Genomic DNA, 22677 nt, shown 5'->3' on the forward strand with positions numbered 1-22677 from the left:
TGTTTTTTTCATGAAGTAAAAATTTTGTACCACAGTAGACACTCTTACTATGTGTAGTGCAGAGGACTGATTGTATAATTCATAGGGTCCAGTGCAAAATGAACATGTCAGACTTTTTTTTTTTTTAAGATTTTATTTATTTACTTTTAGAGAGGGGATGGGAAGGAGAAAGAGAGGGAGGGAAACATCAATGTGTGGTTGCCTCTCACATGTCCCCTACTGGGGACCTGGCCTGCAACCCAAGCATGTTCCCTGGCTGGGAATTGAACCAGTGACCCTTAGATTGGCAGTCCAGTGCTCAATGCACTGAGCAACACCAGCCAGGGGAAGATGTGGGACATTTCGATCACAAGACAGGGAAACTGCTGTTAAAGGTACTTGAATATATCTTTCCCTTCTTCCAGAGTCTCTCTCTTTCTTGACTTATCATGGTGCTTTTTATTTACTATTATTCTACTCTAAGTAAAGAAAAATTAAATTTTAACTAATTTTAATTCAATCTTTGTATTGTGCAATGCTAATTTTAAATGAAAATATAGGAGCATTTAACTAAAGTGTAGAATGACCAAAATTATACAACTTGCGTTTCCTGGCTCATACCTGTATATCCACTTTTTTTTTTTTTTTCTTATCAGAAAACTGGAAAAACTGTCTAAAACTAACTGAACTGTTTATTTCATTTCTTGACATGCACACGTTCTACCAATATTTTCTACCTTAGACTACTAATGAGTAAGGAAGTTCTGAGGAGAGAAGGAGCCACAGGTGGCCTTATGTTTCCCTTTCTTCTATCTCCTCATTTTCAGAAAGTGATTGACTACTACAGGGAAGTAACATGAGTACGAAAGAGCACAGGATTATCCTTGGTATTTCTTATTTCTTAGGATGTCATTGCCTTCTTTCTTCCTTGGAAGCAAGTCCTGATTTTAAGAGAAAAGACGGCCTCTAAGGATCAGTCTGCAATCCCACCATCTGTTACTCTGATACAGACACAACATGCTTATCTCGTACTCACTTTGAGTCTCGACAGGCTCTCCCATGCCTTGTGGACCCACCTGAACTCTGTCCTCACGGGGCACTGTGAAACACTAGATGTGAATGGGGACAAGGAACCATGGCCACGCATTTTGTGTATATACCCTCTCCTCATGAACGTGCTCCCTTGTCTCAATGGATTTCACTTACAAAACACAAACACAAAGATACAATTATTAAGAATCTGAAGATGGTGATGGCTCAGCATTAAGCCAAGTGGGTGACCCTCTGTGACTGCGCAGGTCATGGACCCAAAAACTTTTTTCTGTTCTCTTAAATTGCTTTAAAAAAAACACTAGTTGCAACCCATTAAATTGATGTCACAATTCACTAATGGGTCATGACTAGCAGATTAGAGAACCTGGCAGTAGAAGCATGGTAAAGCCATTAGAAACCTTGACTCTAGTGTCAGATTGCCGTCTCTGAATCCTGCTTCCTCCGCTATCTATCTATGAAATTTAGAAGACTTCTGTTCTTCATATGTGTTGTAAATAATAATGAGTAATTATTTCATAAAGCTGTTAATGGATATTAAATGAGTTAATACATATAATATACTTAGACTGATGTTTGTCATATAATAAATATTCAATAATGAGCATATCATCATTATTAATATTGTTACTATTATTGTTAATTACCTCTTGCTCAAGGTAAATGCTGAAGAAAAAATATTTCTTGAGTGAACAATAAACACTTCCACTTATTCTATGAAAGATATTTTCTTAGTTTACCAATATTTGTATTTTATCTTGACTAGAAGTATGTGAATTATTATAACAACCAAATGAAAGTTAATTTATACCAAACTTAATATCATGGAAACACTTAAAAATTTAGTTTAATGAAAAATCCAATAAATATTGCTGTATTTCTCTTCCTTCTCCCAAAATTAACACAAGTAGACTATTAGTATTCCTCAATAATCAGTTAAGAAGTAAGCAAGGATATCTAAAAGATATCATTTTCTGAGCTTAAGGGGCCAGAATTATTCCTTTTGGAATGAAATTATTAGATAACATAATAATACCTCAGTCATTGGTTAAAATACTAGAGGAGAATGTTTCCTATCTTTGTAAGTATACAGCATACATAGATTTTTCTTCTAGGTAGAGTAAATCGCTAAGTCATAACACTAAATGAAGAGTTAAGAATCTGGTGGACTCTCAGTTAATACCTGTTGTTGGAGCAACATTAAATCAAAGTGAGGAAAATGTTAGCTGATTTGTCTTGATTTGCTTGAATTTTCTTTCTTGATAGTTTCATAATAAATAGTACTTTTGTAGCTCATTTGCATATTTCTCATCATCAGTTGAGGCTGAGATCTTTTCCCACTGATGGTTTGGCATTTTACGTTTTTCTGATTCTCTCAAATATGGCACTAAGTTGATATATGGGCATTTTATAGCTCAATGTCTATATCAATTGTTGATTTGTGATTAGATAATCATCTTAAAATAGAGTTCAATAGAATCATTTAAATGGATTTATCTCAGGCTATTTTAAATAAAATTTGGAACATAATAGATATTGCAGATAAAAATATCTTATGAAAATATTTATTTTTATCTACCATTATTGACAGCAGTTCCTTGAATTGTAGGATTTATGCATAGGCAAAGAAGATAGGCTAAATTGAATATATTTTAGCTTCTATTTTATATTAAGAGAGAAGCTTAGCTGCCAGTCAAAGAAAGCTAAGTTATATCTTTAGCAAGCCATCAACTCTGATATAAATTTATCACCCTCTTAAAAATGTACTATGGAGCCTATATAAACACCTCAAATGCTAAGCATTCAAGAGGTCTCATTTTGATTTGAAAGCAAGGAGAGGCATACTAATCTGTAAAATGCTAAAACAGTTAAATTGAAAACACCCTCAAGCAGATTTAATGAACAATTCAGACATGTTTTCTGTGCCAATTAGATTAGATGAAAAACAATCCAATCCCTTTATTTAGGATGACTGATTGAGGCCGATTTTCACATTTGCACTGCATGTCACTTTAGCCTGAGTGAGGACCACAGTTCACAGAATCACTAGAGCCTGTCTCTCCATTAGATTGGCTTTGAAAGTGGTGATATCTGCTTTATACTTATAGCAGTGTTGGCATTGTTAAGCGTACTATTTTACAGCTCATTATGGCTAATGGTTGAAAGTTAACGTTGGAGCCTTAGAGTATCAAAGCTGTAATTTAGTAATAATTGGGATTAATAACCAAGTTCTGAAAATGCATATTCAGTTCATTTTTATATTCATACTAGGTATTTAATCCTTTAAGTGTCAATATATTATATTATTTGGAAACAAATATTTAGAGAATTAGTTTACTCTTCCCTCTCAAGTTTACCAACTGCAGATAGATTTTGAAAATTCACAGTCCTGGTTTCACTTTTTCCTCTTGTTTATCAGATTCCTTACATGAATGTTTAGTCTTCTGAAGCTAAGGAGTCTTTTATTTCTTTGGCTGAAATGATTACTAATGACCATAATATAGAGAATGATTTAACTCAGGTAGACGACTTGAAGGAGCCTTGCTTCCTGAGATGGGTGCTGCTGTGTAGGTTTCTCTCTCTCTCTCGCCCTGTCTGCTCACAGCCTCTTACTTCCAGCAGCCAGAATACCATGCTATAATCCATTTAAGTATTTTAGCTAAAGTTCAAACTCCAATGAATGTCCGTGTAGCAAGAATGATTGGTATTTTTATAAAATACAGTTCTAGTTATACTGGTATTATCAAGATGAAGATGGCCTGTTTTGGATTAACTTCACCGTAAGTAAATAGGAATAATTCGAGTTTCTACAAGAATGCTAGGACTTTTTTAGACCCACTTGTGCAACAGAGATAGGTTTAGCAACGTCTTTAGGGTGCTTACATCTGTGACAAATTCATTGGAAGACAGGAGTCAGAGGAGATGGATTTAACCCCCTTTTATCCCTTACTAACTCCATGGCCTTATGCCTCTGAGTTAGGTGTTTTTTTTTAAGGGCTATGGTCTCCTCCACAGCCAATCATCTTGAAAGAGTGGTCTATACTGCTTGTCTCTCACACCCCAATATAACTTGATTTTCATGCTCTATTAAAATTACCTTCACCTAGTTGACCATCTAGATCATTGAGATGCCAAAGCTAGAGGACACTTTTTAACACTGATTACTCCTTTATCGTTGGCTTTCATACTTTCCTGCGGCTTCCTTGACAGCGCACTGTCTTATTTTTTCTTGTCCCTCTTGTGATGTTTGTTTGTTTGTTTCTTTCTCTCTTTCTTTTTCTTCTACCTATCTATATTGTATTTTTCCTTCCAATCTTTGCTTCTCTTCTGCCTATCCCTTATATATTGTTTCCTAGAATTTTGTCCTCAACCATTTTCCATTCTCATTCCAGTTCTCATTCAGACTCATGACATTACTGTATTTTCATGGTTCTCTAATCTGTATCTTTATCCTAGTTAACAGGCTTACATTACGAACTACTTTCTTGATGTTTCTGTCATGGTTCTCCCAGGTGGTTCAAACCAATATATCGAAATTAAAATTTTTATTTACCTTCTTACTACCCCTATGTTTTTCTTTCTCTTGTTTTAGCAAATAACAATTCTAACCACTTAGACACGCAAACTATAAAGTTTAGAGTTCCCCTTCAACTCTTCTCTCTCTCCCCTCGCACACCCAGGCACTTCTGGAGTTCTCTCATGTGTCCTGCCTTCTCCATCCCACTCTCATTGCTCTCATCCAGGACATGCCATGTCTAGCGTAGTGCCAAAATCAAAGAGATCAGTGCTTGTCCCTCTACCACAGATTCCTGTGCTTCACACCTCATGGCTCACTTTCTATACTTTCTTTCCCATTTATTGCTTTGAAGTTCCCAGGCTACCAGCCTTTTGTTGCTTCAGTCTTATCCACATTCCAGTCTTTCTTTTGTCAATCTCAGCAGGTCTTCTCACTCTGACCTGGTATCTCCACTTCAGCAGCACAGTCCTAGAGGGCCTGGAGTGACACTTCTATGCCTCCCCCTCCATACACACCCTGCTGTGAATTCTCACTCCCCCTCTCTGTCTGTGGATCGCTACTTCCAGGATACTCCCCCAGTCCTGTGTGCCCTGCTTCCAGCTTGAAGTCATTTGCTTGCTCTTCATTATCTTCAGCATCAAGGTCAAATTCTTGGTCCTATCAGACAAGGTGTTCTGAAGAATTCCCCTCCTCACCTGCCAATCCCCAGTCCCACATTCTTGTTGCAGCCATGTTTATCTACTTTCAGCTGCTGAAACATACCATGCACTTTATTGCCTTTAAGTCTTTGCATACACTGATCTTTCTGTCTAGAACACCCTCCCTCTGCTCTTCAGTGACTAATTCTGTTTCTCTTCCAATTTGTAGCTTCTGTCTCTCAGAAGCTTTCTTTGACTGTCTCCCCTTCCACCCCCAATACCTTTTCCTATGCACTTTTGACAGCCCATATAGTACTTGTTACATTTACCATACTGTGCTGTGATTTCTCCATTTGCATTCCCAGACAATTAGCATCTTGAGGCCAGCGTATTATTCATCTTTTTATAGCTGGTATCCAGCACATGCCTGACCATGGAGAGGCTTGGTCAATATTGACGTATAAATGAGTGAATGAACAAAAATTGAGGAATTTAAGAGTACTGTGTACTTCTGTTCAAGTCTTCCATTTGTTATCATGATACATTTTATAGAATAGAGAAGTATTTAAAGTATGGCTAGCTCTTTTATAGACTGGAATACATAACACAGGTCAGCCAGGATTAAGAACAGGAATCATGAATCTCAAGCCACTTATTAAATAACTCCAGGTCATTGGGGTCCAAAGAGGAGCAATCATTACTCTGATGAACTAAAAATAATTTGGAGTATACTTTTTTTAAGGTTACAAAATTAGAAATGAGAAAGTAAAGCTGTATATACTTGCTCATTTAGGTAAACCTACTCAGATGTACTTTATTATTTTTAGTCCCATCATCTAATGTAACCTTTGGAAATTATACTCAAATATATATATGTTATAAAATAGTTTGAAGTCATGACTTCTACATATTATAAGTAAATATATGCTTTATTTTTGGTACTCTGAATAGTACTGATTTTGATGAAAATCAAAAATGTGTCTAAAAGGTTAAAATAAAATATAGGGATAAGAGCAAAATTACTTGTGATCTGGGGAAATCAATGATACTAATCCTACTCATGCTTTCTGCCCACACTTAGAAAACTTTGTTACACCCATTTAGTGTCAAGGTAAAATAAATATGGTTAAGATCAAGTCTATAAAAATAGTTAATAGTGAATTTTAAACAGCAATTGCCTAACAGATGATATTTTCAATACTGTAGAGTGGGAGTCGGGGAATGGAAGAAAGCCAAATATTTCAAACTACAGTCAAGAAAAATCAGCCTTGGTAAAAGTGTATGGATAAAGTTATTTTCATGTAATATTCTAAATTGCCAAAAAAAGCACTTGTTTTTCCAGAGTTTCCATTTGCGTTTATGGGCTATAACAAAACATACGGAGAAAATTAGTGATTAAAAAACCATTTGGATTATATTGCTGTACTAAGTTAGACGCGCTCAGAGCATTAGCTGTTATTTGATTAGTTTTTCATCCTTCCTAATGATAATGCACATTAGTTCAGAGGAGGAATGTGAGAAGGATGTTGTACATTTTTGTAATAAGGAGGCTTGGCTGATATCCTCCCATGAGGAAGTGGCAGGGCATGTGAGTCTCTCTTCCTCTCTCTCTCACCCCTTGCTCATCATTGTAAAATCTGCTTCGTATCAGGTCGGCTGTCTGGAATTACTGTTTTAAATTTCAATAAGATGTTGTGATGACAACAATATGTATCTTTGATGAGTTATGTATTATAAATTTAATGTATTTCACATATGAATGTAGTTTATATGTTAACGTTAGCTAATGAAATTCATTTTTATGTCACATTCTTACAATTTTAATTTTAATTTTGCCTCTGGTAACATATGAGACACTTATAAAGAGGACATAATTTTCCTTAGAAATAGATCTAAATATTTTGTTCTTCTTAGAGTATTATATACTGAAAGCATATAACTCCTTGTTTCCACATTTTTCTCAGTAATCTACTGGGTTTAATGAACTGCTTTCTAAAATTAACAGTTTGTTTTTTAATTTAACATTTTTATGATCCAGCCTTAATAGCAAACCATAGTAAAATGTTTATAGTCACACTAAACTTTCTTGTTTACATATAGAGCTTCCACTTAATAGATATCTAGTATTTCCATAAAGTATTCAGAACTGGGCATTATTTTGTTATTTTTTAAATCTTATTTATCCTGATAAGTTTCAACCAGTTTAAAACACTGAACATATTAAAATATAGTTTGCTAATACTGAAAAATAATATTTAATAATTCTGGTAAGAAAGTGTTCTTTACATAAAATTATTGGGACTAAATCACTGATTATCATCAATTACATAAATATATCATGAATTAATTATTTGGTAACTTTTCTTACTTGAGAATACTGAAGTATTATAATGTTAAATTGCAATACGGATGCATTGAAACTAGGAAATGCTTTCATTTCATTGGTTCTAGTTGCAGAAAAGCTAAAAAAGCTCACACATTTGTTTTCCATTTCTGTGGGGGAAACAGTTTCATATTTATTAGGAACGACACAGTAATGATATGACTGCCCTACCTCACCAGCTCTGCTTTCAATTGTTAGGCAATAAAATTCATAAGGGGTAAGTGAGAAATAATTGAGGAGCATTTTATTTTTATTAGAGTGTTTGTTATTGCTTTACTGTGTAATATACACTAAAGTGTCTATTCATGATTCAAAAAGAAAAGGTTTGAGCTAAATTTGGGTTCAGGGTACATCCAAGCATTGCATTTGATCCTCAGTGTAGTAATTGAATGAAAGTAGTATTGTGCATCAAATTTATCCTTGCTCTTTAGTTTGTTAGCAAATGGCTTTTATTACAAAGGTTTTAGAGTGGGGGAGGCCTTTAAAAAAATTCTAACCCCTTTTCTTAAGGCAGATACCTGCATAGCTGGGGGTTCGGATGGTTTTTGCACCTTGTGAAAGAGTGAGAAAGAGGAGTAACCACAGAGGAGGAGGAGGGAGCAGAGGGTGCCCAGCTATCTGTCCTCACCCAGCAAGTACCTGCAGGCATCAGACAGATTTGCCATGGCTACTGCCCCCAATATTCTTTGCAGACCATAATTTTTGGACACATGGTATTTCTTATTGATGCTGTAACAAATTACCACAAACTTTGTAACTTAAAACAACATACAAATTTATTATCATGTAGTTCTGGAGCTCAGAATTCCAAAGTGGTCCATGCTTGGCTATATAAGCAAGGTGCTGGCCAGGCTGTGTTCCCACTAGAGTCTCTAAGGGAAACATTTGTACCCTTCCCTTTTCCCAGCTTGTGGAAGTAGTCAGCCGTTCCCTGGTTTATGGCCTCCTCCCATCTTCAAAGCCAGCAAAGGCCAGTCAAGTCTTTCTCACAGTGCATCACTCTGACACTGAGTCTCCTGCCTCTCCCTTTAACTTATAAGGAACTTTGCGATCTCATCCACATGAATAACCTGGGATAGTCTCCCCATCTCAAGATCAGTTAATTAGCAACCTGCATTCACTTGCAGCCTGCATTCACATCTGCCATACGACGTAACATATTCGAGGATTAGGATGTAGACATCTTTGGTCAAGGGGGAAGGGCTACGACTTTACCTACCACACAGAGTATATTGTTGACCCCTATGGAAGGTTGTACTCTAGTCTTCTTTCACTTTAACCCTCTTAATTCCCCCCTTCTTATCCAAATGCTATACGGCCAAGTGTAGCACTTGCCTCCAGATTGAAACAAAACCCCCACAACAACATAAAGAATTAATGGACTGGGCTAGTGGCTTTTAAATTCTATGATTCTTACATTCTACGTCACTGCAGCAAATATTTTTGAATGTCTGTTCTACATTCTTTCAACACATAACTTTGAAATACCTATGTACTGAGTTACATATTAGGGATAGGACAGTGAACGATTTAGGCATGTTGCCTGCTCTCCTGGAGTTTACACTTTCTTGGAGACTGACAAATGCTGAAACACCAAATAAACAAGAAAAATATCAGCTAATAAGAAATGCTAGGCAGAGAATTCAAACAGAGCGATGTAAATGACTGGGTGGCTACTGGAATTGGAACCAGGAGGGTTTCCTGAATCTGAATGACAAGGAACAGCCAACTATGTAAAAAGGGGAGGGGGGAGAGCAATCCCAGGCACAGAATATAAGAAGTACAAAGCCATAAGATAGGAATGAACTTTCTGTGGCAGAAACAGAATGTAGCTGGAGTTTAATGGCCCAAGGGAAAGTGTAATGAAATGCAGTCCAAGAGGGAGGGAAGTGTCAGAACACATCTCTGTAAGCCCTGGTGAGAAATTTGTAGTCTATGTATGAGGAATGACATTAGAGAGTTTCTAAATATTTTAAAAAATATATTAACATCACCTGGCCACTGTACAGAGGATGAATGGCAGGATAGCAAGAGTAGAAGGGAGACACTAATTTGTAAGCTATTGAAGTAGCCCAGACAATAAATAATGATGATTAGACCAAGTTGATAGAGGAGATGGAAATGGTATTTACAGATTTGGGATATATTTAAAAGGAGATTAACTTGACAAGGCAGCAATGGAATGTATACAGGGAGTGAGAGCAAGATGGAAATAAGGACAATTCCCAGATTTCAGGATTGAGTGGTGGTGCCATTTCCTGGGATAGGAATAGAGAGGAGAAGGCTTGGCGTGGAGAAACAAAGTTCTGGTTTGACCATGCTGAGGTCGAGGTGCTTGTTAGACACCGAAGTCAACATCAAGTTAGGCAATTGGATATATAAGGTTTTGGATCTATGAAGAGGCTGATATAGATTAGAGCATCATGGGCATATTGATGAGTTCAAACCAAGATCTTGATGAGATTATTAAGAACAGTGTATAGAGAAGTAGACCCATGATATCACGCTGGGGTGGTCCAACACTCAGAAGTTGAACAGAGGAAGATGGGTTGGTCATGGAGACTGAGAAGAAGCAGCTGCGGAAACCAGGAGAGTGAAATGGAGGGACAGACAGATGGACATGTGTCTGAATGTACACATATGTGGAGGGGGGGGAAGAGAGAGAGAGAGAGAGGGAGAGAGAGAGAGAGAGCCTGTATTAAAAGCTGCTGAGAGATTGAGTAAGATGTGAATATAAAGATGACCATTGTGGTCACTGCTAATTTTGACAGGAGGAGTCCTTGTGGGGTGCTGCTGCAGAAGTTGGATTAGAAAGCATGGGGAAGAGTGTGTGGGTGAGGGATGGAGGCAGTGATGCTCAAACTAATTCCATGTTCTATTTGGAGGCTACCCCCCCACCCCCACTGCAGGTGGTACCTACCCTCATGTGTTGCAGTTAGCATGTCTGAGGTATCTATAACAATAACTATACAACCATTGCAAATAACAATTTCCATTATGATCTAAATTCACCAATTTACTATGCAAGTTTATTAGCAGTAATAATAAAGGGAAAGTGGTAAGGTTTTGAAGTGCTTGAATAATATTGCCCTTGATGAAAAACTTAATATTTTTGAAGATTTCTTATGGAATCTATCCTTGCAAACAGGGGTTTTAAATTTTTAATGTTTTATCTTTGCCTTTTTCCTTGGAGTGTGTCTTTAGTTGCTTTTTTACTGTGGCACTGACAGAAGGGGAACATATTATTTTATCATTCAAATTCCTTTCCATTGCAGTTTGACTTTCTTGGCAATTCTTTGGTGTTAAATAATTTTAATTTTGTGGTGTTAAGGCCTGCTTTTAAATTTTCATATTGAATATTGACATAATTTTGAACATTCACACTGGCTCACTGATCTTGGCCCCAGATGAAGTGTATACACATACAGGTTCTATTACAAATAATCCTTCTATACAATGCCAAAAATTTGGTGTTTATATAATGTTTTGTATATTCATTTTTTGAAACACATCTTTTCAAAACCTGTTTTGTGGCTGACACTGAGCTAGGCACAGGACTTGAAAAGACAAAAGTTATGGTCTGTGCTTGAAGGGGCGTGTAGTGAAGGGGGCAGAACTGACACAAGAAATCATTAAAAAAAATAATTAAAAGTAAGTATAATTCATGAATAAAAAAAAGTAGGTGTGATAGAAAAGTCGTGCATGGGGAAAGCAAACGGTTCCGGTTAGTTATGGGGTGATGGGAGACCTGAGGTGATTTTGTAGAGCCAATAGGGTTCGAATCATGAGTAAGATGATTCCTACGGCCAGCCACACAGTGACAAGGGTAAAGGCACTAAACTAGATGTTGAGGGCAGAGGCATAAGACAACTAGCACCACAGTTCCCTGACCTACGCATTCTTTGTTCACGATTGTCCATGGGCTGTGGCCAAAGTATCTCCACAGGGTGGGAAGGATACGTGGTAAGGGAGAGGTGAAGGGGTTGTTAGGGGATCAGAAGAGCTCACCATGTGGGTGTTGAAGTTATGGAGATGGTAGGGTACAGGACGGAGAGAAGCCTGGGCCGGGAGGCTTCCTTTAAGAAGAGGTGGAAGGTGCATTCGGTGACAAGGCTGAAGATTTATAAGAGTTAATTGTCAGCATGCCCGGGGGAAGGTTATGGCAGGGAGAGTTAAATGCTAGCAGAGACGTGAGTTGGAGGGTTGTAGAGAGCATAAAGAAGGAAGGAAATCAATCAGTGTGTGAGAAAGAGATTAAACCAGCAACTTGTCTTTTGTCTCTCTTCAATAAAAATTTATTGAGGACTTACGTGTTCATGGGCCACGCTTACTCTTGGGATACAGGACTTGTAAGGCAGGAAAGAAGCCATAGGATATGTACTCGGAAAGACAAATAGTGCATGTCTCTGTGACCTTAACACAAGATGCTAAACCTGTAAAGATCAACCCTTTCAGGCTTCCCAGAAATGACTTTTATATAGCAGATCATGATGTATACAGTAAGTCCTTGTGTAACATCATCAGTAGGTTCTTGGAACCTGCAACTTTAGGCAAAACAACATATAACAAAAACAATTTTACTACAATCTTGATTGATAAAAACAAGAGTTAGGTTCCTGTGACATATTTCTGGTCACAAAAACATCACCAAACTTCTAAATAAAGATCCCAAACACTTCTAATGTTAAACATTGAAATAAATATGAACTCTACATACTTTTAAGAGAGATGAATAAAAATAGCTCAGATCATTATTTTCTATCCTACTGATTCTAGTTCCTGGTCTCAGGTGGCCAGAGCCTGTCCTGGCAGGTCCAGATGCAAGGTGGGACCCATCTTGGACTGGATGCCCTTCCATCTCGGGGCCACTCATACACACCCACACCCAGATTGGGACCTTGAGACATGCCAGTGAATCTGATGTGCACATCTGTGGGATGTGGGAGGAAACCAGAGTCTCTGGAGAAAACGCAGACACGGGAGAGTGTGCAAGCTCCACACAGACAGTGGCCCTAGCTGGGAATCGTTGTGTTTTCCTCATCAACATTATAACAGAATGACCTTAAATGAAATGATGTTATTCAGTGACCCACTGTTTTGACACTGACCAGTGTGGCTCAGTGGTTGGAACATCATCCCCATAACTGAAAAGTTGAGGGTTTGATTCCTGGTCAGGAAACATACCTAGGTTGTGGGTGCATCCCAGGTCTGCGTGCATACGAAAGCAACCAATCGATGCTTCTGTTGCATCTGTCTCCCTTCCTCTCTCTCTCTCTCTCTCTCTTTCGTTCTCTCTCTCTCTCTAAAAAAGCAAATGAAAATGTCCTTGGGTGAGGATTAAAAAAAAACTCTTATTTTTTTATTATTCAGCATTGTGCATTAATTATATGTGGTACCAGCAAGTGCAGCAATTTACTATGTGTTAAAATAATATTCATTAACATGGGAAATGTTCATGATGTGATTTTAAAGTAAAAGATCTTTTAAAATTATATATACAGTATGATCCAAGTTTTATGAATGTGTGTGTGTGTTTGAGAGAGATGGAGGGAGAGACAGAATGTCAGTTGTCAAAATATTAGTCGTTATCTCTGGTCCATGAGATTAGAAGAATGTTTATTTTCTTCATCTTCCAAGTTTTCTAAAATGCATATGTATTATATAAACAACTTATCATCAGACAATGCTATTTAAAATATTTTCCCTAGTCATTCATGTAACTTTTAAAATTTATACAGCACTTATAGTTAAAAAATTAAATCCCGATAGGCTTTCTTCTACCACAGAGTAACTTTTTAGCTGTTCTTCCTTTTCTCCTCACTGTTTATTCCTATGAATTTCTTTCTGACCTCATTTCTATCTCTGCTACTGAAGAAGATGGCTCGCGCATGTCAGTTCACTTATGATTAACACCCTCCCCCACATCGCAGCTAAACCCTTTTATCTCTGTATTCTCTCTATCTGTGCCACTGTACACAGTGTTGAGGTTTGCTGATTGTCTCTTTGCTGTTTATATCCCTATGGTTGCCATTTTCCATTCCAGTGCCCTTTCAATTCCATTATATTTGTGATTATCGATCTTATTCTTCTTTTCTGGTGAAATGTTTATTCTAACACACATCTGCAAGCCATTCATAGCACTGCTTGGATAGTTATTCATCTCATTGAATGTGAGTATTTAAGAATATATTTCTTTTGTATTGGTAGGTTTCTCTTTGTAGTTTCTTTGAAAGAAAGTGCAACACTTGGATGCAAAAATGTCATCCAAAAAAGTCATGTATGTAGGTCAAAGCTATACTCTGCTGAAGCCAACATCTGTCTCTAGAGGTTAACTCAAGGGGCATTTTGTGGATGAGTGTGATTGTTATCTTCTAAGGTAATTCAGAAGGTAGAACTGAATGTCAAACATGCCTAGTTTTCCTTTTTAAACCATTTGGAGGTAACAGTTAATAAATTGTATAACCCTTTTCTGAAATTAGTTTATTCTGCCTCTGCACATTCTCAGAGTTAATGAAGTCCATATGTGGATAAAACAAAATTTATTTATTTTTATTGTTTCTATCATTATTTCCTTGAATTCCAAGTTCCAGGATTTGATGGGGAGCCATATATTGGTTTACTCTGTCCCTTTGACTCCAATTTTATAGGCTTGGATTCCCCCCCTTTCACTCTCCTCCTTCAGGACAGAATGATTGTTTTTTGACTCACACCTTGGAGGGTCCCTCCCTGTGCTTTGCTGAGAGCCTGGGCAAAGGCCTGCATTTACTTCAGGCATGCGCTGGCGAGAACACCACCCCATTCTCTGCTTTAGTTTCTGTATCCCTTCTTCTGGTATCATTGAGCCTTTGGCTGCAGTTTCATTCTGGATCCTTGTCCTCAGCTGTAAGACACAACGGTGTCAGGACATAATCCCCAGACATGCTGGGCCACATCCTCAGGGGGTGAGGGCGGGAGGTGATTAGTTGTAGAGATGATCCAAAATAGTTGCCAATACTGAAGTCACCATTTGGTAATGATTTTGCAGTATATCCTGTTGTGTGTGTATATTTGCAATTTACATGTACGTGTAGGATGATTTAATTGAGACAATTCTAGTGAATGAAAGTTGCTTTGCTTTGCTTAAGCATGTAAGATCTGATGAATGGAAAGAGATAATGAAAATATTTTGTTGGAGGATAGGAAAATCCAGTGTGGGATTAAATGATTGCTGTAGATCATCTTCAAAATGAATCAATCCATGTGCATTAATTTAATGTGTATAATCAGCTGTGATGGTAGCTCTACTATCCCTAGTTTTTAAAAAAGAGAGTGGAGGAGCCTTCATTCAATCAAGTTACCAAAAAAAGTAATTAAAAAGGGAAATTTTTTTAATGAGAAACAAAAAGGAGTTTGGCTTTGTCTTCCTGCTTCCCTCCCCTCTCCCTCCTTTCCTTACCTGGCTGAGTCTTCCAAGCCCCCACAGGGTCTGGCTGCAGGCCTTACCTGTTACAGCACTTTGCTGTTTATCTCTCTGTTTACTCAGGGGTCTGCAGGAGACGTCAGGGAACGCTCTACATCTCGGTGCATGTTTTAAGAGTGTCACATCGTGTCTTACTTATAACTGGTCCTCAACAAATGCAAAAATAGATTTTACATTTAATTAAGAATGATTTCATTTTTTAACAACATGAAGTGTTTTTATGTGAAATGTGTTCAATAATTGTGCCCTGGGAATAAGCTTTCCTTAGAGAAGTAGAGGAGGTTTTAAGACAAAAGATAAAAACATATTTTCTAGACTGCAGGGGTAACAAGTGGTGGAATAGATTCCTGAGAAGGTGAAATCTCCATCCTGGGAGATCCTTAAAAACTGGACAGAGAAAACATCTGCGAGAGTGGCTGAAGCATTCAACCTGCCTTGGAGCGAGTAGGCAGACATAATGACACAGGGTTTTGTGAGCTTTTGATTCCTTGGTCTGAAGAAAAGAAGAGTGAGGGGTAAGACATTAAAACTACTTCAAGTATGGAAAATAGGTATTGTTGCTCCCAAAGGAAAACAAGTCAAAGGAGCTTATAGATTTAGGTTACATTTATAGTTAGGGATTTTATGACATAGATTGTGAAAATCCTGTGGAAATCTTCAAAATAAAAGATCAATTTGTGTGTGATGTGGAGTCATCTCTGTGATTCTGTTGTGGTAAAAATATTTTTTATATTACTCTGAACTGAGAGAATTATTCCAATACGTTGTATTCAGTATATAGAATCCTCTTGGGAAAGTAAAACTTATAAAAGTAGTATTTTAAAGCATGAAGCATCATCACTGTTTTATGGGTAAGAGCGGGAGAACAGAAGGTAATAAGTGTGCTAAATAGCTTTGCAGTGTTGGGTTATTAAATCAGAGCCAACATTTGAGGAGTGTGGGACAGGCCTCTTCTCTGATGGGTCAGCCTTGCTTTGGCCATTAAACCTTTCCCCAGTGAATATGCAGAAGAATTCCAAGGAGAGAGCTACAAAAACCCTATCAATACAAAGGGCACCCATATACCTATTAAAAAACAATCTTCATCAGGTATTTGATTGTAATTTCTACATTCAGCCACACGATGTCACAATTGGATTTTGATTTCACTGTGTATTTGTCTCCACTAACAGATGAAGGCATTTTCAAAGCTGGAGCAGAGAGATCTGAAACACGGGGGGCAGCAGAAGTCCAAGAAGATGAAGATACTCAAGTTGAGATTCCAGTGGATCAGGTAGTCACCATGCCTTTAAAAATACGTATACCAATTACTAATATTTTTATTTCAAGTTTTACGTTATCTGTTCCATGCTCTTTCTGTGCCTATGTTAGTTAAACCCTCTCAGGTGCAGTGTGGCTGAAAACCTTAAAAACAAAACAAAACAAAACAAAACAAAACACCTTCAGTTCTTCCTAGTACTCCCGCAAAAAATAGTCATTTGGATGGAGTATTTTTAAATTATTATTATGGACAATGGTATATATTTAATAAATAACATTGAAGAATTTGGTGGATTGGAGTTAAGTATGAGATATAAAGAGGGAGAAAGTTTGATACAGAAAAAAGAATATTGGCCTGGGGCTTTATCTACAAGAAAAGCCCTTCATTTAGAGAAGCTGGGTTTTGTTGTGTAGTTTTGTTCTTAAAATGCCATAGTATTTTATCCTTTAGCGCCCTTTAAATTGTTGTGGTTGGAATTTTGTCATAAAGTAATTGCTTATATAAATGCAACTCAAATATTTGCTATGTGTGTATTGATTTTATTTCTTTGGCCAGTGGAACACTGTACGGTGCGTGTGTTTATACACATGTGCTTATAGAAATGATTAAGTAATATTAATTTTGGCTAAATGATGCCAGAAATAAACCAGTTAGACTTTTTCATACAATTCAACCAGGTTTCTCACAATCTTGAGTGGAGGATGGGAATTTAGGTGAAGAGCGAAAATCATAATCCTAGGTTCAAGGGAGTGAGAAGTCACTAGGAATTGCCACTTGTCCTCTAATTACTATGTGATATTTCCTTTTCAAAATGCAAATTTCACGATCCAGCAAATTCCACAGATGATCTTCTCAATTGTGTTTGTCTTGACAGTATATCAGTGCAGTTGCTGCTTGATTATTCCACAGGCGTTTTCTGTAAGCATCGCTGTCCCAAGGAAAAGCCTAATGTGTTAACAATCATAGATTTCAAAAATCCAATTCATTATTCAGGATTAGCTACAACTAATAATTTTTCATAAACTCCAGTTATGAGTATTTTTTTTCCTGAGGTTAAATGAAATTTTAAGTCCCCTGTGGAACTGTAATTAAATATTATAAGACAAAGAAGAGATATGTATACCACACCTAATAGCTGCTGAAACCAAGACTAATTAATATTCTAAAGACAAAAAGCCAAATATCAAGAAAAAAATTGTAGCATTATAACCAAAAGAGAAATCTCTTTGTTAATCATTTAACGAGATGAAGTCTGTGGTAGGTTTTTTTCTTTTTTTTTTTTTACTTGCAAGTTTGATGATCACAAGGTAGGGAGGCTGGCAGGGGGCATTGATCACTGACAATGGCTGAGCAGCCTTGAATAAGTGTCCTCAGAACTTGATTTCTCATTTGACTGCAGAGTGCTAACTTATAATACAAGTATGCCAGAGAGGCTGATTAGACAGATTGGTAAAAGCTGAGCAATACCAATTAATTGATGTCAGTTTGAAGGAAATAAAACCAGGTAACAAAAGGCCAGAATTGTTTTCTTCTTTGGCCCAGTGCATAATAGAGTTGGGATTGTCCAGCTCATGTGGACCACATGAGCTGCTTACCAGATCAGGGCTTAGAGTCCTTCTCTCTATGGTGACTTTAGCTCTATATCCTAAGTGGCTATGTTATAAATATTGTCAAAAACCAAGTGAGAGTGTGGGGAAATTATGGTCCATTTTAGTCACAACAGCACTGAGGATGGGATCTCAATGGTGATCTTCATGGAACAATAGCTACTTTTCCTTAAGGACCTACTGAGTGCCAGGCACTGTAGTAGGCACTTTTATCTCAGATAATTGTGATGACAACCCCGTGAGATAGGTTTTATTATTCCCATTTTATGTAGAGGAAGAAAGTGAGCTTACATAGGTGGAATTACTTGTCCAAAACTGTACTGTGAAATAAAAGGACTGGGATTTGAATGCAGGTCTATTCAACTCCAAAGCACTTGAGTGACATGGAGGGAGAGTATTATATGAGAAAAACAAACAAATCAAAAAAACAATCATTAACCCAGGGATCAAAATTTTTGTGTAAGAAAGGAAATGTAGTCATCTTACACAACTTGGCTCAGATATAAGCGATACACTTCCTTTCGGGTTATTCCTAGTTAACTTCTTTGAGTTGGTTTCCTCTCATCTAAATGGTTCATGTCGTAACTTCAGTGAAGAAGGGTATGTGTGTGTTGGTGTGTGTATAAATGTCATGTGCAAATTGGCCAAGTAATTTATCCATGCCTGAAAAGCAGATTAAGTTTTAGAAGTAAATATCAAGACCTCTGTTGGGAAACGTTCTCTGTAGAGCTCGTGTGTTTCTCTCTACCTTGTGAGCAGAGGCACTAATTGCCTTCTTTCTGGACTATCTTTTTAGTATAGTGAACAGGCTTGAAAAACAGGGATAGTGACTTCTCAGGAGGACTCATTCTCAGCTGGAGGAGATTTTGGCAAATTCTGGGGACATTTTTGATCGTTGTAGCTGAGGTAATCTAGTGGGTAAGCAGCCAGAGTAGCTGCCAAAATATCCTGGTACGTGACAGCCCTCTCACACACAAAATCATCCAGTCTCAACTGTCAGTAGTGCTGAGATTGAGAAATCTTGCTGTCAAGCAAAGGTGAGGTTTGTTTATTGTCTACTATAATGAAGTAAATGTCTCCATAAGGCACAAAAGTTGGGCAGGTTTACTATCCATTAGAGAAGATTTGGGCCATTGAATTGTATACTCCAAACTAGTTAAAACGGCAAATTTTATGTTATGTATATTTTACTACAATAAAAGTATTTGGAAATGAAAGATTTGGGTTCTCTAAGCTTGGGGTTTCCCCTGAAATGCAGGCCACTGTGCCTATCACCTAGCGCCCTTCACATTGCCCTGGGGAATGGGGCCTTCGGGACTGAGTGTAAGTGGTGGCACTCGAGCTACTGACGCTGCTGTGAGCAGTGCAGTCCTGTCTCTGACCCATGAGTCTTATGTCTTCTGCCAGCACCCATGAAACAGTGGCACGCCAGTGCGTCAGCTGGCAAATAGGGTAAAATTTCAGACTTTTCAGTTCTCGATAGCCTCTACTGGCATCAACTAGCACGTGTGTTTGTGTGTGTGAGTGTGTGTAACTGGGTATTGTGGAGAAATTCCAGCCAAGGAAGAGTAGGAAGTCTGTCCCAAGGTTGAGACTCTTTTCATTTTTTAGTAACAAGTTAATGGTACTTCCAAACTCATGGAAACTGAAAAATGTCACGTTCTTTGACATATTCAGAAAGGTCAAAACAAATGGCTTTTCTTAGGGAAGAGTTTAGTTCCAATAAGAATTTGATACTCTTATTAGAGTGCCATGCACATTCCAAATCAATCTGGTTGTTCAAAAGCAGTGGAACAGGTGCCCGATTCACTAATACCTGTGGCTGTGCCCTGGCACTGAGGACTCATGTGATGTTATACTCCATTTATAAAATGATACTTTTCCAAGTTAAGGAGGCAAGAAATGAGCCTGTTCCATTATATTTTCATAGGCTGCCCCTAATAAGTGAGGATTAGGAAGGGGAATTCACCGTTTCAGAAACACGAGCAAATAAATACATATGAAATAGGCAAATAAGCACTTATGTTGTAGATTTTGTTCCATTTGACAGAAGAGAGCACAAGATCCCCATCAGTTTGTAGTTGATTTTGAGTAGTAAAATAATGAGAATTGAAATGTGTTTTTATGTTAAACAGTTTCATTAAATAGCATTAAAGTCAGTGGCGTGAGCACTGGAGCAGAGCCATGAAAGCTTTTTTGTTTTTTTTTAATCATAGGTTGTGATGTATATTATTTTATTATTTATTTAAAACTTCTTAATACAAATTACGCCATAATATTTTTAAAAGTCAACCAGTTCAACAAAGATGACAACAACAATGGCGACCTCCTGCTCCATTTCTCCCCATCTGGATGCCTTCCCCACAGCGATAACCTATTTGAGCAATAAAGATCCTTTTAATTGGTGACATGTCAAATTTGATAAAATACATTTCCTGATTCAGATTTGGATATTATTTACTAACTTTATCTCTAATGACTATGGAAGATGATTATTTAGATCTCTTACCAACTCCTTCACACCCCTCCTCCCCAAATAAGGCCACATATGTACAAAACTTCACACACATGCCTTTCCCCTTCTTTCTTCCTTTATAATTCATAATAACTTTTGGCTAAGTTGATATTTAACCTTTACATTATTTTTGCTATGTAAGTAAAATATTATTCTTAGCAGAGCCATATAGTGTACTCTGCGTACATTTCCCTTCTTGTTTAACCCTTTATGCTTCCTCCCTATTTTAGTAACTGTTTGTTTGTTTTTCATTAGCTTAGTTTTGTGTGTGTGTGTGTTGTTATTACCAAGCCATCTCCAAACTCTGCCAGAACTGTTGATTCCCTCTTGGTTTACCCAAACATACACAGTGATAATGAAATCTCAGTTTCATCTTTTAAGACCATCAATCCTCTGCCTCAAGCTAGTTAGTTGTTTTGTAGATCTGCTTGTCAGGGTTATCCTGGTATCTTTCTTCACCATTCTTTCAGGAATTTCCTTTGTTTCCCACTATTTCTTGGATTCTACATCTTGGTTATACCTTCATGGAAAACACATTTTTTTTTTTTAAACTTTGCACGTCTGAAAATGTTTTTTTCCCCCTATGCAAACTTAACTATAAGTATGACAATGTATACAATCCTAGGTTAGATATCATTTCTTTCAGAATTTTGAAAGCGTTACTCAGTTGTCCTTCTCACCTACAATGGCAGCTGGGAATTTTTGTGCCAGTCTGTTTCCTGAGTCTTCAAAAAAATAACTCTTTTTCACTCTCTGGAAGCTTTTACGTTCTGTCTTTGATGTTCTGAAAATGTCCAGTCCAGTGCCTCGGTGCAGGTTTTTTTTGTTTTAGGATTGGACATTTAATGAACTTTTTATTCTTGAAAAAAATTGAATTATTTCTTTGATAACTTTCTTCCCTTTATTTCTCTCTTCCTGAAACAACAAATATTTCTATATAGGCCCTTCTGGACTCATCCTATACTTGCTTCTACTTTTCATCTCTGTGGATTTTTTTTCTATTTTCTCAACTTTTTTTTTTTACTCAAAAATCCAGTGTTTATCTTCCATATGTTGATTTTTCTATTCATTATATTTTTAATTTCAAAGGGTTCTTTTATATTCTCTGAATATTCCTTTTTATAGCATCCTATTTTTGTTTTCTGGATGTGATATGTCTTATCTTTCCAAAGATTGATCTATTATTTTAAACTTTCTTTTTTAAAAAAATATTATTCTTGTTTCTTCTGAGTTTCTTTTTTTGTTTCTATGTTTGGATCTCCATCTCCATGTCAGAGGATTTCCATGCCTGTCTGGTTAGTTTTAAAAAAATTGAAGTATATTTGACATGCAACATGATACAAATTTGAGCTGTATATCTGGCTCGATTTTAGAGTGAAGCAATAGGGACACCGTGTGTGCATAGTCAGGGCTCATCAGATTGGGGGAATCTCACTGTAGAGTGATTGGGATTTGCCACTTGGTTCCAATTTCATATCAGAATTTAAAGGGGTACCAGAAGGGAGTGGGGGAAAAACCCACATTTGTTCAATCTTCTGTATTTAACCAGAAATCATTTTCACATTAATTCATTTTTATAGAACCTAAACAGGGGATGGCAAACTGGCAGCCTGTGACCAGATCTCCTATGAGAGAGTTTTCTTTGGCTAGAACAGGGCTTACAATACCCGAATCTCTTTAGCAGGCCATGTACTCTTCAGTTCACCATGGACCGCAGCACTCCCTGTTTTCAAACACCTGTCCTGAACTCACATTTATGTTATTTTCCCAGCCCTTGGGGACATTTGAGTTTACAATTTCTGGTCTACACATAGAGCACATTATGCTGTTCTAAAAAATCTGTAGCCTAGAGGCTATACCCAGAAACAGGAGGGTTGAAATCCAAATATGCCCATTGACATAGTTTTGTTCTCCACGCCCTGGTCTCATCACTTGCTCTACCTGCTACTTACGGAGAATCAGTAGTCACTTACAGCTTCTCTCACAAAAGGCAAGCTAAATGGAGAGCTTATTTCTATTACTTTCTCATATGCATTAAATTACACAGAAAGATAGAGGAATCTGCTTTCTCAGACCAGACCCCAACTCTGCTTCAATGAAATATAGCTATTAAAATAAGAATTATAAAATATTTAGAACCAGAAGGGAAGCTGTTTCAAACTCCTTATTTTACTGTTGAAGAAATAAAGCTCCATAGTGAGGAAGATCTTTTTCCCACAAAGCACAGCTGTTGATGGGGGAGTCCATGTAGGTGCGTGGGGCTCTTGG

At 37.3% G+C, this 22677-nt stretch overlaps 1 protein-coding gene across 1 annotated transcript in view; it reads left to right on the forward strand.

Moving 5' to 3' along the window:
* Positions 1-22677, forward strand: part of DCDC2 (doublecortin domain containing 2) — a 163012-nt gene that overhangs the window by 125618 nt on the left and 14717 nt on the right. The window contains exon 8 of the mRNA XM_054592062.1: positions 16199-16299. Within this exon, the coding sequence (XP_054448037.1) occupies positions 16199-16299 (101 nt within the window). The remainder of the gene's footprint in view (positions 1-16198; positions 16300-22677) is intronic.

The sequence above is a fragment of the Pteronotus mesoamericanus genome, unplaced genomic scaffold (genome assembly GCF_021234165.1).
Source record: "Pteronotus mesoamericanus isolate MK-2021 breed Mesoamerican mustached bat unplaced genomic scaffold, CSHL_Meso_final scaffold_31, whole genome shotgun sequence".
Classification (NCBI taxonomy): domain Eukaryota; kingdom Metazoa; phylum Chordata; class Mammalia; order Chiroptera; family Mormoopidae; genus Pteronotus; species Pteronotus mesoamericanus.